The 16,912-nt window shown below is 31.8% G+C and overlaps 2 protein-coding genes and 1 long non-coding RNA gene across 5 annotated transcripts; 2 read left to right on the plus strand and 1 right to left on the minus strand.

The window, feature by feature from the left end:
• LOC111275014 (uncharacterized) lies at positions 1 to 6,244 on the plus strand. 2 transcript variants are annotated; one of them, XM_022860086.2, is made up of 14 exons: positions 1 to 394; positions 1,034 to 1,195; positions 1,285 to 1,350; positions 1,464 to 1,607; positions 1,758 to 1,871; positions 2,041 to 2,142; positions 2,298 to 2,483; positions 2,659 to 2,748; positions 2,827 to 2,961; positions 3,055 to 3,177; positions 3,474 to 3,559; positions 3,662 to 4,274; positions 4,395 to 4,472; positions 4,722 to 6,244. In XM_022860086.2, exons 1-14 carry the CDS (start codon positions 131 to 133, stop codon positions 5,763 to 5,765), a joined length of 3,207 nt encoding a protein of 1,068 aa, XP_022715821.2. In that variant the 5' UTR covers positions 1 to 130; the 3' UTR covers positions 5,766 to 6,244. The 2 variants fall into 2 exon arrangements, with proteins under 2 accessions (XP_022715821.2, XP_022715822.2); XM_022860087.2 differs by lacking the exons at positions 1,464 to 1,607; positions 1,758 to 1,871; positions 2,041 to 2,142.
• Positions 6,245 to 10,999: 4,755 nt separating this feature from the next.
• Positions 11,000 to 13,626, minus strand: LOC111275015 (NAC domain-containing protein 73-like). 2 transcript variants are annotated; one of them, XM_089754985.1, is made up of 4 exons: positions 13,440 to 13,626; positions 13,060 to 13,335; positions 12,794 to 12,983; positions 11,000 to 12,068 (listed from the first exon to the last, which is right to left on the minus strand). In XM_089754985.1, the coding sequence occupies exons 2-4, from the start codon at positions 13,240 to 13,242 to the stop codon at positions 11,479 to 11,481; spliced, it is 963 nt and encodes a 320-aa protein (XP_089611111.1). In that variant the 5' UTR covers positions 13,243 to 13,335; positions 13,440 to 13,626; the 3' UTR covers positions 11,000 to 11,478. The 2 variants fall into 2 exon arrangements, with proteins under 2 accessions (XP_089611111.1, XP_022715823.2); XM_022860088.2 differs by lacking the exon at positions 13,440 to 13,626 and having other exon boundaries at positions 13,060 to 13,364.
• A 63-nt stretch (positions 13,627 to 13,689) lies between these two features.
• LOC149511326 (uncharacterized) lies at positions 13,690 to 16,180 on the plus strand. Its single transcript, XR_016333956.1, has 3 exons — positions 13,690 to 14,689; positions 14,811 to 14,881; positions 14,958 to 16,180. It is a non-coding gene; the product is annotated as an uncharacterized LOC149511326 (long non-coding RNA).
• The last annotated feature ends 732 nt before the right edge of the window (positions 16,181 to 16,912 follow it).

Below are 16,912 nucleotides of genomic sequence, written 5' to 3' on the forward strand. Positions count from 1 at the left end.
AGGAGAGCGGAAAACCTAATAAACGGTGAAAAAAAACAGACCCCGAAAATTCTAAAATTAAAACAAAAGAAAAAAAGCGAAGAGATATTAGATAGAAAATCAAGTGAGCCACGGAGGATCTGAGGAAAAGATGATGAAATTTTTTGCTAGAGGAAAAGACTCCGCCGCTGATGTGTCCCCGCAATCGTTCGATCAATCGGTGTCTCCATCGTCGGCGTCGGGGCCTCCGGTGACCGGTCCCGCGAGGCCGATTAGGTTGTTGTACTGCGACGAGAAAGGTAAGTTCCGGATGGATCCGGAAGCGGTCGCGGCATTGCAGCTTGTTAAGGAACCAATTGGAGTCGTTTCGGTCTGTGGCCGGGCTCGTCAGGGCAAGAGCTTCATTTTAAATCAGGTATTTTTATTTCTTCGTTTATTTTACTTGTTTTGAAGATGAATTGGAGGAAATTTATGAATTTTTTTTTTGATGTTTTGGTAGGTGAAATAATGAATTCTAGGGTTTGTGACTTTAAGAATTGAAAATGTTGTAAATTTAGGGTTTTAGAGGGACCAAGTGTGTAAATTGTGATTAATTGGAGGGATTTTTGGTATAAATTTGCTGTTTTTAAAAGGCTTCATTTATTATAGCTGTAATCGGAAAGTAACAACATCAAATTTAAGTTTCTATAAATAAGCTCATTTGAGTTGAGATAAATAAAACTAACGAGGTTGACTAGTAATGTATGCTTTCTACAAAGAAAAACATAGGCAGAGATAATTATAGTTTTGAGTTTACGATAAGTGAGGATGAGTACAGAGAAACTTATTCATATGAAATGTGTCTAACCAGCCGTATATCCTTTTTCAGACACTGAGATTGAGCCGCATTAATTTTTCTTGTCTTCTTTTATTTTCAATCTTTGTAAAGCATCAATTATTGAGTTATTTGTGGTATCACCGTTAAATTTTATGTACTTGTAAGTGATTTTCTCCTATTGAAGCTTGTATGATATCTGTTTTTTATCAGCATTTGATATCTTTTTTTGTGCTATAGCTTCTTGGAAGGAGTAGTGGATTTCAAGTAGCGTCAACTCATCGACCATGTACAAAAGGGCTTTGGTTGTGGAGTGCACCATTGAAGAGAACTGCTCTTGATGGAACTGAGTACAATCTTTTGCTATTAGATTCTGAAGGAATAGATGCCTACGATCAAACGGTTAGTTTCCCCTTACTTTTAGTGGGAATGGATTGGTTTTTGATTGGTTTGGTTATTTTTACTTTGCTCTTATCTTGCAAACTTGACAGGGAACATACAGCACTCAGATATTTTCCTTAGCTGTCCTCTTATCTAGTATGTTCATCTACAACCAGGTTGGTACTTTTTTTTTTAATTTTTTATTGAGACTTTTATCCTTTTAATTGGCTTGTTAATAAGTTTTTTCCGCCCCACCCCCAAGTTTTGACTGTCTACTTCTGATATTTAGATGGGAGGTATAGATGAAGCTGCACTGGATCGTCTCTCTCTTGTCACTCAAATGACAAAACATATTCGAGTCAAAGCTGGAGGAAGAACAACCTCAGCTTCTGAACTTGGGCCGTTCTCCCCAATCTTTGTTTGGCTTCTTAGGGTAATATTTGATTACATACAGACACATATACAATCTGCCTAATTTTTGGTTGTCACATGTTTAGTTCTTGAATATGGATGTCATGAGCTTTCTTATGGTTGCAAAATATAAGTTTTCCTCTCTTTTGTAAATTATTCATCTTACTTGCAGGATTTTTATCTGGATTTGGTGGAGGATAATAGGAAAATCACTCCTCGTGACTACCTAGAGCTTGCTTTACGGCCAGTTCAAGGTAGTGGAAAAGATATAGCTGCCAAAAATGAGGTAATTCTTAACATGGATTTTAATTGGGGGAGTAAAAGAAATCAATAATAATTCTATGGAGGCATGACGAAAAGAAAGTGTCTTAATAATTAATATGCAAAATTTGTTGCATGGTTGTGGATGCAAGTTCTGTGATAGTCACTGATTATGCATGGTTAATTGTTGATAGATCCGGGACTCCATTCGAGCCCTATTTCCTGATAGAGAATGCTTTACCCTTGTGAGGCCTTTGAACAATGAAAATGATCTCCAAAGGCTTGATCAAATATCGGTTAGTATCTAACTGTTTCCATATATGCTATTCTTTCTCTGTTTTTCTATCATCCTTTTTGTCTCTTCTCCCTCCTCCCCTTTCTCAGTCGTGTCTGTGTCTTTTCTGTTTAGCATGCATCATATATTTTCTAAGACCTTGGTTTTTATATGTAGCTTGACAAGCTGAGACCTGAGTTTCGAGCTGGGCTTGATGCATTGACAAAGTTTGTTTTTGAGAGAACAAGGCCGAAGCAGGTTGGGGCTACTATACTGACAGGGCCTGTTCTCATTGGTATCACATCATCTTATCTGGATGCTTTGAATAATGGTGCAGTGCCCACAATATCTTCCTCGTGGCAGGTTAGTTACTATTGTCTGGAACTGCTACTGGATATATCATTAAATGGAACTAAAGAGTGTTAAATAAAAAGACCATGATGCTGAAAAAAGTTAAAGAAAGATTCCAAAGCATCAATAATGTAAGAATTTCCTCATTTTCCTTAGAAGGATTCTTATCAGTGTTATTTTCATTCAGAGTGTTGAAGAAGCTGAGTGTCGGAGGGCATATGATTCTGCTGCGGAGATTTATATGTCAAGTTTTGACCGTACAAAGCCACCTGAGGAAGTAAGTAATGCTTTTATCATAATTGTTTTGTGGTTGTTTTGATAAATCTTTCAACATTTCTAATCTTGATGGTCCTAGGTGGCATTGAGGGAAGCTCATGAAGAAGCAATTCAAAGAGCGCTGGCTGTATACAATGCTAGTGCTGTAGGGGTTGGTTCAATGAGGAAGAAATACGAGGAGCTTCTACAGAAATTCTTCAGAAAGGCGTTTGAGGTATGCAGTAAGTCAAAGGCTACATTTGTAGGTTGTTTTCTATGTTATCAAATACATGGTAAAGCTGAATTCTGGGATTGTTCATTTATGTAGGATTATAAAAGGAATGCATTTATGGAAGCAGATTTACGATGTTCAAATGCCATACAGAGCATGGAAAAGAGGTTGAGAGCAGCATGCCATGCTTCTGATGCAAGCATAGATAATGTTGTGAAGGTATGCGGTCATTATCTAGTTGCCCTTATTCTTCATGCAAATGACTTCAATCTAATTCCAGAACATTATTTCTCCTTATTAACTGCTGTCGTGCGATGATATTCCATATTTAGATTTTACATCACTAAATCTGTAAGGATGAATGCTAGTTAATCAACTAACCTGCGTGGAGTTATCTGTTTTTGACTTTCCTTTTCAGTCATAATTTATTACCTTTGTCTTGATCATATGAAAAGTTACTTTGGCAGTTTCCATAGGATGTCTTTCACTGGATTTGATTAGAATGTTATATTCAGGTTCTTGACGCTCTTCTATCTGAGTATGAAGCATCATGCCATGGCCCTGGAAAATGGCAGAAACTGGCCGTATTTTTACAGCAAAGGTTTGTATCTTTTTTTTTATTATTTTTTTCTTTAAGATGGTACTGGGGCTTTAGTCTCTACTTTAAGATGTTAACTTTCTTTGTCTATCAAATTAAACTCAGTATGGAGGGGCCAGTACTGGATTTCACCAAGAGACTCATAGATCAGATTGGATCAGAGAAGAGTTCCCTTGTTTTGAAATGCCGTTCAATTGAGGATAAAATGAAGTTACTCAACAAGCAGCTGGAAGATAGTGAGAAATATAAATCTGAATATCTGAAGCGTTATGATGATGCTATCAACGACAAGAAGAAGCTAGCTGAAGAATATGCTAACCGTATCAATAATTTGCAAGGTGATAACAGTTCACTAAAGGAGAGATGTTCTAGTTCAATGAAAGCACTGGATTCTGCCAAGCAAGAAACATTAGACTGGAGAAGAAAATATGATCAGGCGGTATCAAAGCAGAAAGCCAAAGAAGATCAGGCCACCTCAGAAATTGAAGTGCTCAAGTCCCGAAGCACTGCTGCTGAAGCAAGGTTGGCCGCTGCTAGGGAGCAATCTGAGTCTGCCCAAGAGGAGGCAGAGGAGTGGAAAAGGAAGTATGACTTTGCTGTTAGAGAGGCAAAAGCTGCTCTGGAGAAGGCAGCAATTGCGCAAGAGCGGACAAGCAAGGAAACTCAACTTAGGGAAGATACTCTAAGAGAAGAGTTTTCACATACATTGGCTGAGAAGGTGCTCTCCCTTTCTCTCCTCAAATTCACACATTCTTGTTCGCTCAATTATGTATTATGCAAATGTAAGATGCAGCCAGAAAATGTGATTCTTTTTTTTATATGCTGATGAATATTGCAGGAAGAGGAAATAAAGGAGAAGTCAGCAAAGATTGAGCATGCTGAGCAGTGCTTGAAAACTCTGAAGTTAGAGTTGAAGGTTAGCTTCTTGTAGATGTACATATATGATTACGCATTTGTGTCTATGTATTCTATTTGTAATGCATTGACATATGATTACTTGAAGAATTGTTAACTATGATTTACAATGATCATTCAATCCACCGGTGCATTTTAACATAACCCTAACTGGTTTAGTAGGCATACAATTTACATTCTTTACTGAGTGGCACAAGGTTAAATGCATTTTCAAAGGTTGCAGTATTTAACAATGGGAAATGCTATGCAGGCTGCTGAGTCAAAAATTAGGAGTTATGATGCAGAGATATCATCACTAAAGGTTGAAATCAGGGAGTTGGTTGATAAGGTAGAAAATGCTAATACCACGGCCCTGTCATATGAGAGAGAAGCTAAGATTTTGGAACAGGAGAAGATCCATTTGGAGCAGAAGTATTCATCCGAGTTCAGGAGGTTTGCAGAAGTTGAAGAAAGGTGTAGAGCAGCTGAGAAAGAAGCGAAGAAAGCAACAGAATTGGCTGATAAAGCACGAGCAGAATCAGTAGCTGCTCAAAAGGAGAAAAGTGAGATACAAAGGATGGCAATGGAAAGATTGGCTCAGATTGAGAGGGCCGAGAGACAAATTGAGAACTTGGAGAGACAGAAAACGGACTTGGAGGATGAACTACATAGAATACGTGTGTCAGAGATGGATGCGGTTTCAAAAGTTGCATTATTAGAGGGTAGAGTCGAAGAGAGAGAGAAAGAGATAGAGTCATTATTAAAAACAAACAATGAGCAGAGGGCTACTACAGTTAAAGCCCTCCAAGAACTTTTGGACTCTGAACGTGCAGCACATGCAGATGCAAGTGACAGGGCGGAAGCCCTCTCTCTTCAGCTACAAGCTGCACAGGCAAAACTTGATTCACTCCAGCAAGAGTTAACTTCCGTTCGTCTAAATGAAACAGCATTGGATAGTAAGCTCAAAACTGCTTCCCATGGAAAGCGATTGAGGGCAGATGATTATGAAATTGGGGTGGGATCTGTTCAAGATATAGACATGAGTGACAGAATTTTAAGAGCAAATAAGAAGTCCAGGAGCACAACTAGCCCCCTCAGGCATTCACAATCAGAAGATGGCGGATCAGTATTCAAAGGTGACGATGACAACCAGAACCAGCAAAACAATCAGGAGGATTATACGAAGTTCACCGTGCAAAAACTTAAGCAGGAACTCACGAAATATAACTTTGGGGCAGAGTTGCTTGCACTGAGGAATCCGAATAAGAAAGAAATCCTCGCTCTGTATGAGAAATGTGTTATGCAGAAATCATAACAGTTTTTTCTGTTGACTAACGACTTGTACATGGAGGGGCATGTATTCTAATTTTAGCTGATAGATTAATGAGTCTATGAGCCTAGGCTAGGAGAAGTTTAAAATCCTAGAAATTCTGACCAACGTTAGTCCAAAGTTTGGAATATCCCCTGGAGTGCAGCAACGATTCTTTTCTTTAATATTGATATAAACTGACATCAAGAGTTTTAGGATGAGGTTTGTTCGTCTTTCCTAAGTATGTTTATGTGAAGTTGATTGTTGTGGCCCGGTGAGCTCGGTAGAGGACTTGAATTATGTGACGGTGTGATTTTTGCAGTTCAGATTCTATCCTCGAAACCTCTTTGAAGGAACATTCAAGTTTGATTGTATTTGTCACCTGGCTAATGCTTATAGCCCGAAATATTTAAGATTGGGTATTGCTTTGCTTTTTCAGCAAGATAAGAACATTTGAGCTTATTTATTTATTTATTTATTTTTAATTTGATTTTTCAAAAAGAAAATTCTAGTTTGTACCTTTTGTTTTGGGTTGAATATATTGGGTATTTTTTATTTTTAAAAATTTAATTTAATAAATAATTATTTTTAAAATTTTAATTCGATAAATAAATTTATATCTTATGATAATAATGATAAATATTAATAATTTAATCTTGATTTTAGTATTAGTAAAATTTAATAACTTTTAATATAATTTTGATAACATTTAATATATTTTGATAATCTTTGTTAAAAATTTGATTATTTTTTTATAAAATTTTTATAAACTTCAATACAATTTTAATAACTTTTGATATTAATTTGATAATTTATGATAAGCATTAATAAAATTTGAGGTATCATATATCTAATAATAGATTTTAGTAATTTTAGTATAAGATAACTTTTTTTGTATAATAACATTATTATTTTATTTAAAATTTAAAATTCTTTTATTAATTTTTTTATTGAATAGATTTACAATACATTTTATCTTAATCTAAGTGAAAATTTTAGCTTTATTCTTACTATTAACGAAAATTAAATCCCTCAAATATATATATATATATATATATATCTATAAAGGAGATGATCTACTCCACCACTAAAAATCAGTGGAGATCTCCACTGTATTTTTTAATTATTAATCTAAGGTTAATAAGAATCCACGTCATCATTCTTAATTAAGAGCACCAAAACGCCTGGTTTTATTAAACTTAACGATGTCTACCAGCACCGTTTTCTTCAAGTTCTCTGGCCCTTTTTGCTATTTCCCTCCACTGGTAATCTTCAGAAGGCCATGTCAAGCGTTATGAACTTGAAAAAGCCATTCTAGCTTTATAATATACCATCACTTGCAGCCACTTAGTTCTATTTTGTTGCCACTTGTGGCTTGTGTTGGACTTCTCTATTTGAATTATAGTGTAATATGCTGAATGTCTGAAACTAAAAATATTAAACTCGTGTATATATGTTGCAGAGTGTTTCTTGGGCAATCCAATGTTGTATTTCCTTGTGTAAAGGATTATGACTATGTAGTGTCTGTTGAAATATCTCAATGAAATTTTAGCATAGTATTCTTATAAACTTTGTTCTATTTTGAGTTAGTTTGAGTCCTTGATCTATTTTCCTTTGCTCTACACCGTTTTAGTCTACATAATGATAAAAACATATACTGAAATTCAACTAGTTTTGTATTAAAATTTGATAATGATAATATGAAACATTTCATTCAATCTAAATTAACTTTCTTCTTCCTTTTCCACAACCCAAAATATAAAAAAGCAGTGGTTTGAAACATCTTGGCAAACTGCAACAAGCTAATGGGCATTATTCCTTTGTCTAAATTTACACACAATGACACAAATAAGGTTTAAAGTGTTTTTTTTTTTTTTTAAAGGAATTGCTGTTGTCAAAAATTTGGAAATTTTGCTCCCTTCATACAGAGTTGATATATACTCTTCTCTAGTGCTAATCCAAATAACATTTCTCCATATCCAATGCTCATAGGTATGCCTACTTATTCTTTCTTTTGTGCTTTTGCATGTCTCAATACAGGGCATCAAAATTTTGATTCTTCAATTTGCTTCTTCAACCCCACGCAATGTCAGTCTATATCAAATAGAAAACGATAAGAAAGATGGAAAGCAGGGTATAAAACGTTGTTATAAAACACAAACTGGGGTCATAGCAAATGACTCTGCAAAAATCAATATATTAAGGTAAAGGACCCTTTTGCATATTTGAATGATGATTCTCTTTCTTTTTTTTTTGAACAGAGAAATCTTGATGCTAGGTGTTTGCAAGCAAACAATACAGACTTGCTAAATAACTCCTCTCTCAACATTGAAATTGTGCCACCGAAAATGTTAAACGTCATTAAGTTTAATAAAACTATGCGTTTTGGTGCTATTAATTAAGAATGATGATGTGGATTACTATTGACCTTGGATTAATATTCAAAAAAACAGCGGAGATCTCCACTAATTTTTAGCGGTGGAGAGGATCCTCTCCCTAAAAGAAAAAAAAATATTGATAATTAAGTTATTATTGATTTCATGATATATTATTAACTTATCAATGATTTATTATTAAATTATCGATGATTTATTATGTAAGTTATAATTGATTCACTACTAATTTATTAATAATTAATTCAAACTTATTAATAATTAACTAATTTATTACTTAATTATAATTGATTTACAACTCAATTATTATTAATTTACAACAAATTATAGGTGATTTATAATTATATATTAATGACTTATTATTAAGTTATTAATAATTTATTACTAAATTATCATAAATTTATTATTAAATTATCCATTCTTGCTACCAAGTGATATATATTACTAAGATCTCACTAATTTATATTAAATTATATATGATTTTTAGTAAGTTATTACTAATTAACTATATATTAAGTTATAGATGATTTAATATATACTAAGTTATATTAATTTATTTTTAAAATTTTAATAATTAACTACTAAATTATTATTAGTTTACCTCTAAGTTATCTATTAATTACTACTAAATTTATCAATTAATTTCTATTAAATTGAAATTGATTTATTATTAAGATATCATTAATTTACTACTAAATTATCATTGATTTATTATTAAGATATCACTGATTAATTATTAAGTTATTAATTATTTTTTATTAAGCTATATTTGATTTACTAATATATTGTTATGCATTTACACTTATGAAATATGAAGTTTAAAAGTCCACTAATAATATAAGAGATATTTTTTTTATATAATATTTCATCCGTTCCCAAATAATTGTCTTTTATTGATTTTTCCTTTTTTTTTTATTTTATTTTGAAAACAACTCAACTTTCACCTCTTTTTTTTTTTTTAAATTATATTGAGTTAAAATTTTGAAAAACATGTTTTTAAATTTTTAAAACTTAAATTTCAAATCTTATTTTTTAAAAATTTTAATTCTATAATTTTATTAAAAATAATTATTAAAATTGAATTAATTTAACCAAAAAAATCAATAAGAGACAATGATTTGGGGACGGTGCAAAAACATTATTACTTCATTTGAATTTAAAATTTTTTACTAAATTTTTTTATAAAATCAATTTATGGTAGGTTTATTCTTAACTTTCAAGATGAAAGTTTTGTTTTTATTTTACTACTAATTAGGGTTCAAATCTTTGGCAGCTTTAAGAATTAAAAAGTTATATATATATATATATATAATCAACATCTTATAAAAGATGATAGTTATTGCATTGTTTGCTCTTGAGCTGCCTGACGCAAATTTCTTAACTTTGAGTCTTTCAGAGGACCACAGCAAAAAGTCTCCCTCGACGTACAATTTGATGTTGTATCTCTGGCCTCTTCTCAAGGACGGCCAGTAGGGTTTACCGTCCTATTATGCATTTGCTTCGTTTGCAAGGAAATGGAATGTTTGTGATTTTTAATCCCTAAAATCTCCTGCTTTTATACCAAAAAAATTTTAATTTAATATTTACTGGTAGAGGATTGAACATTTAATTTAAATAATTAAAATTCAATATATGATAACTTTAAATATATAAAAAAGAAATATCAACAATTAATTTCACAATTTTTTAGAATTTAAAAAAAAAAACAAAAAAAATTTAAATTAAATTAACAATTTCTTAGAAGTTTCTTCTTAAAACAAAAAAACTTGCATGATTTGAAAAGGTTTACTAACTTCCTTTGGTTACAAGTTTGGTGAATATTCTTCCATTTGTAGTGCTTCTGTGTTGAGAGCGCATTATCAATAGAATAATGGCTGCTAATGGTGGACTTTTCGACTTATTTTTAGCCTCCACGTACAGTAAAGATCCCATTTTCAAGTGGTTTCAAAGCGCTTAAAAAAAACTATAGATATTGAGATGCAAGTTGGTCATTATGCTATTCTTCTAGAACCTTCTACGGTAAATTAGTAACTATCATCGCATATTCATACAATTACGTGGTAGGGTATCCATGCCTTTCTTTGCGATTCTCCTTTTGATCAGCTCCTAATTTCATTTCCTTTGGACCACCAGAAGAACTCGCTTAAACACATTGTAGATTTCTCATTTATAAGTTAACTTCAATCTATAAAATCTCTTCCATAGTTGTATCAATGAATAATTTAAATGTTTATACCCTCGTGTAGCCTACTAATCAACAATCACTTGAACGGATGTTTAAATTAACTCAAATTTTGAATCTTGGATAAGAAAACAATGAGTTGCGTTGCAAATTAAGAAAATCATCTTCAAAACAAATGCACTTATTTTGGGTGCCAATAACACTTTTATCATATGAAGATTCTAATTATGCTATAAAACCAAAAGTTATTAAAAGAACAATATGTGGGTGTGTGTATATATATATGAGCAAGATAACCTTATATTAATATAAAATTATTTAATTATATATATTTTTTAACCGTTGATTTTAATAGATCCAAAAAATTAAAAAAAAATAAATCAATAAAAGAAAAAATGATTTACTTTTATCTCTTAGATCTATTAGTTAGAAAAATATAAAAAATTAAAAAGTTTTACAACGGTGTAATTTGGTCCATTCTCATGTATATTGTTGTATAAAATTTTTTTATATAAGTTGATCAGTTCCTTATATATATATATATATATATATATATATATATATATTCATCTAAAAAAGAAGATGTGAATAAATATATTCATCTAAAAAAGATGAGAAGAAACCTAGATGTATGATTGAAATTTACAAAAGCACAAAAGAATCCATGATAGAATTAGAAACAATTGTATTATTGCAGCCAGTAGTAATTTCTAACATGCTATATGATAAATGATAAAACTAATTAAAGCTGTAGAACTACTAGTAGAAAGTATATGGGAGTCATCTTTGTAGAATCCTACTACGAATGTCATCAAACCTTACAATAAATGGATAGAATATGGTAAAAAAAAAAAAATAGTATGTAAATATTATGCAAGTGGGTATATAGAATAGGCGGCACTAGCACCTTGTCTAGTCCTTTGCTCAAAGCATGGTCATGGGCAAATCTTCCAAAGCATCTGGCTCTTTATCTTTTAACAAAAGAAGACATTCACCTTATTTTTTTATTCCCTCCCTTAATTCCTCAGCAAAATCGCAATCTGATAATTTATTTGACTATTACGGAGCAACAGAAAGAGCAACAACACCAACCCAATAAGTCTTTGTCGTAGCTGCTCTACCAAATGCTGATCTTTCTTATTCCCTAGTTTCTTTCAAGTCTCCTTTTGCTTGTATCAGAGGCTAATCGAATAAACGAAGATCCATCACCTTGAACAACCATATTTGGAATTAGCTGAGGTGGGCTTTCCCTATTATGATGACTCCCAAGATCATATGAAACAAAAGGTGGATTGTAATACTCAACAAGAGCCGCGCTGCTAGTGCTATTTGCTATAGGACTTTGATGCCGGCTTCGTTTTTTCAACTTTCTATCAAGTGTTTCATTAACACTACTTGGACCGCATTGTCTAGGTTGAGTTTGGTAAAAAACTTTTGAAACCACTAACTCTCCATCTTTCTCTTCTTCATTGTCGCCAAGGTGATATTGGTGCATCACCCAGTTTGTCTTCTCAGGCTTCCTTTGCCTGCCATAGTTGGTGTAGAGTACTAAAATTTTTTTGAATCCCTTCACTGTCCCACCAACCGAAACAGCTCTGGTCTTGCCTGTTTTATGCCACCTTGTTTCGCTTCCATCTTCATCCGTGAGCACTTTTCTTCTCTTCCTAGTCCCAGTTGTGTATGCCTTGGAGGGCCGATGAAAGAAGTGTCGAATTTGGCCATCTTTGCTTACTCCTGCACCATTAAAATGTGAACAGATAAAAGGATTAATCAGTTCTATGCATGAAAATAATTACGTGAATAGCTTAAATGATTTAATCACTGACCACTTATTGCCTTTTAGACATGCAGTTAGGCCACTTAAAGCAACAGCTAGCAAACTTATATCTGGTGTTCATCCTAACTTTGACCATTCAGGAGTCATGAGGTTCGGCATCAGCACTACTTTCAAACTAACAACATATTATGAACATCATGAGATGATGAAAGATAATCCCTAGATCCTAGGTTAAGCTAGTTAGGGGCATATTGAAGCAATTCACATGTCTTTAATTAAGAAAATATGTTGCTTGAGTAGAACCAAAGGATCTTACGTAATTAGGCCACCCAAGAAACACTGCATACCAGCAATCCTTGGCAGTTAGTATTAGCCAACTTAGGTACTTTCCTTACAATATACTTAACTGTATTGTGAAAAATGCAGTAAGTTTTTACGTTTTCATCTAAAATTAATCTACCAACACAGATCATTGATAGTGGCGAATTGGCCATACAAAAAAAAAAACACAGATCATTGATATAGCCCTAAAAACAAAGTAGACAAATGATCAGCCAAAATTAAAAACTGATGTATTATTGAAGAGACAAGAAGTTGACGAAAACACCTAAAAGTTCAAAAAAGCTAAGTTCGGAGCTAAATTGATGGACATTCTTATAAAATTAAAGCGTCAAAGTAGTACCTGGCAGCCTCTCTGGATGAGTATAGCAAATCCCATTTTCTCCTTCGAGCGTTGGAATAAACTCATCAATCAAAGGATGAAGATTTCGCATATCAGATATTACCTTTGCCTCTAAATGCTCTAGAATTTCCTGGTCAGTTGGATCAAACTTCACTCCCGCTGGTAAACCGGGCAAATCATGAATTCCCGCCTAAATCCACATAAAAATCAATCAAACTGTATATAGAAAAGTTTCACCTAAGAATAAATTATGTTTATATATGGACCTGATCTTGGTAGGGTATGTTGTGGCCACATGAAGGGCAAATAATGGTTGGGATTTCATGGATTTTGGATTCTGAAACGGCTGCGGAGGCGGACGCGGCGACTGAGACGGTGGGATCTTCAGTAGCGGCTGCTGTAACTAATTGTAGAGCTCTATCGTCGCCAGGGTTATTGCACCATGTCATCTCTCTTGTTCTGCTGATCTTATTCCCATCACAAAGCTGAATTTTTCTTCTTCCTTCCCTCTTCCCCTACTTCTCCAACACGCAGACCAAATTCTAGCAAGATTGACACATAAAACAAAACCAAAACAAAAAATAAAAATAAAAAGAACAAGTAAAGCAAAACTTGTCTCTTTTAGAACACGTTTTCAGTTACCAACTTTTTCTTTCTTGATGTTTGGCAAAGGAATTTAATTCTTCCACGCTTTTTTATTCTTTTTTTTTTTTTTTTTGGAAAATTTTCTGCTTATGATCGAGGGTATAGCTGCTGCTGTGTGCTATATGCCCTTGCAAACACAGAGAGAATAAAAGAAAGGAAAGAATGGGATTTATTCAATTTTATTTCTTTTTTCAGAAACATTATAATATTAATAAATTTATAATAAATGTTGCTTGGACGTCAAGTTTGGCTATGTTAATGTGTATACGATTGTATGACAGAATAAATGCAGTCATTGGTCAAAAAAAGAAAACATGTATTTAAACAGAATTACTTAAAAGCTTAATGAGGAAAGTTAATCATAAATAACTGACTTTTAATAAAAAAAAAAAAAAAAGGAGTTGAGTGGAGTGGAGAGAAGGCAAACAGGTATTCTGTCCAGGACGTTTTAGTTTTACCTCTTGAGAAAAGGCTATTAGCTCCACTGTCAAACTGGAGTATTCCTAAAGCTATGAAAACAAAAATAAATAAATAATTAGTGAATTTTAGTATATTAATTCATTTCTTCACGTAGACTTCTCATGTTAAGCAAACAAATCACCAATTTTCTCTCTATCTCTTAGTTTTAGATGCGTATTTTAGGATGAATTGGCCAAAGTTTTCCATGCATTTTTGTTTTACAATTAATTTATTTGTTTGTCCTTTTAGTTTAGTGTTTCATTTATGGTTTTGACAATTCCTCCTACAGCCATAATTAAAAAAAATTTAGTATGATGTAGGGTTTTTTTTTTTTTTTTGGTGTAACATGAGCTGCACAAACTTTTTTTGACAATTAAATATTATATATATGGTATTTTATTTTGGAATTATTATGGAATAAATAAGAGAAAAGAAAGGGAAAAAAAAATTATAAAGGCCTTCAACATTTTCAACAAATTTAAAACATGGTACACCATTAAAAAACATTACAATTACTAAAGCAAATGTGCTGTTAATTATTTGGAGTTCGCAACTATGAAATTATCTACATATTTTTAATTAGAGATTATTATATTTAATAAAATTTTTTGAAATGCCAAACTTGCTTTTCATTAATTTTGGATAATGAAATCATATTAGTAGGCTGCACGTTTCTGAAAGCATATATTTTCATTAATTTCTCTCTCAAAAACAACATCACTGATCATCATCATGATTGTGTAGGTTTTGATCAAACGGCTGAGAGGAAAGCAATAGTAGGGGAGCTGAAAGGTACATGACCGTGCAAAAATCACAATCGTTCACGTAACAATTAACTTATATCATCACAGCCGGCATGACATGTTATGGATAATCTTAATGGGATTTTTTTCCTCTTCCTTGTTCTATATAGGTCTGAGAGCTTCTCTCGGAAGCCACGCAACAACGTGATCAAAACTTCTTCGTTAAGCTTTCAACTTTAACGTATGGCTAGGGTTTTTCTTTTTCTTTTTTTTTTTTTTTTGGACTTTGTCAATATGTGTGTCTTTTTGTTTCCCAGATACTGCCGCCATACAAATAATTGTCCCCCTGCTCATTTGGCATCGTCTGTCTGTTCATACAATTTCTGGCCAAAAAAAGCCCCTAATTTTCTTTTGGCTGATGAGAAATTAAATATCCAAGAAACTAAAAGATATGATGGGAAAGTACTTGAAATCAAACAAGAGAATGAATGTTTTTGTTTACCAAAGCTTAATTAGCAACCCAAGTTTGGGGTTAGGGAAGACATGGAAAATATAATTAAGATCATTTTCAAGCATTTGATCCCCACCCCGGAGTCAGGATTCACACTTTTATTTCCTGAAAGTGATAGGCCATTTCAAAGTCGTATTTTTATTGAGTCTCCAATGTCTTCTATTTTAAATGGGAATCAACGACTTCTTTGCAGCTTCTAACTTTTTCACAAATTGCATAACACTTACCATTAACACAGTTGGTAAAGGAGAGAAATTTTTTCTTCTCAATCAAATCATTGTATAATTATTTCAAAAATAAAATTTTCAACATTTCACCAATTAGATGCAAAGGAGTATATCTTTAAAATCATTTCAAAAAGATACTGTCAAACAAAATTTAAATATTTACATGATCCTTAAAAATATATTTGATAATTCGTATTATTATATTGTATAAAATATTATATTCGTATTATATTTTACATGCAATTACGGATCTAAGATTTTTAATCAATGAGAGCAAATATTTTAACTTAATTTATTAAAATTTTCATTGAAATATAAATTAATATAAAAACTTTCAAACAAAATTAACATGTATAACAAATTTTTATATCATATATAAATATAATGTTTGCATAACTAAAATTAACTATTTAATTATTGATAAATATAGCTTAAACATGGTAAACATATACAAACACATATAAATATGTATATATTAATTTAATAAAATTTTACATGCTTATAAAATTTTTAAAGATAGATGTAATATGTGAAAAAATAAAAATTAATATATCCAATTTTATCATCTATTTTCATTTCTTAATCATATGGAGAATAAAAAATACTTATATCCTTATACATAATGAAAATAATATTTTCTTAATATTCAATGAAAACAAGGAAGGCACATTAGTTCAAGATTTTTTTAAATTTTTTATTCTTATTAATTCACACTTTATATATTATCTATATGAATTCTAAAAGGTTTTTATTTGTTTTCCTACAAAATTACTATATGTTGTAATGAAAATGCTTACCACCTAAAGTATAAATGTTCAATAAAATTTTTTTAAAATAATATGTTCAATTAATAGATAAAAAATTTTCCTTTATGAGCCTCAATGTAATTGGAGCAAATATGATAGAAAAAAAAATTTAGTAGGGGCAAAGCCTAAGTTTTCTAAAATTTATAAGATTTTTTTTTATAATTAGCTTAAAAAATTTTAAGATCTTAGTGGAGGCAACTGCCCTCGCAACACCATATGTAGATTCATTTCTATTTATATGAAAATCGCATGTCACAATTCATGTTAATATAAAAATATAAAATATAATTTTTTAGTTTTGTTAAATCTATTTATGATTTTTTTAAAATTTTAAATTACGTTATCTATATACTCTTTATTCGTATCATTTTCGTGTTATGTTATTGTATCGTGTTTCAAATTATCAAGTCTCCTTAAATTCAAAATTAAGATAAATATTATCAGTTTAAAATTTTTGTTTAATGGGGGGAGCTTTGAAATGTTAAATGCCTCATTTGATTAATTACGATTGACAATAGAATGTCCCATGAATTAAACCCAATTTATTGAATGTAAAATCATGGTGAACGATGATGATGCCCTCAGGTTGATAACGATATGGTGATGACTACCTTATATATTTCAAGGGCAACACGTCTTGCCTATTTATGATATTAATATTGAAAAAAAAAATGAAATGAAGTATAATGGAAAGAGAGGTCAGCTTTTTAGATATTTCTTTCTGAAAT

The sequence above is a fragment of the Durio zibethinus genome, chromosome 26 (assembly GCF_047325235.1).
Source record: "Durio zibethinus cultivar Kanyao isolate XHJ-2024 chromosome 26, ASM4732523v1, whole genome shotgun sequence".
Lineage (NCBI taxonomy): Eukaryota > Viridiplantae > Streptophyta > Magnoliopsida > Malvales > Malvaceae > Durio > Durio zibethinus.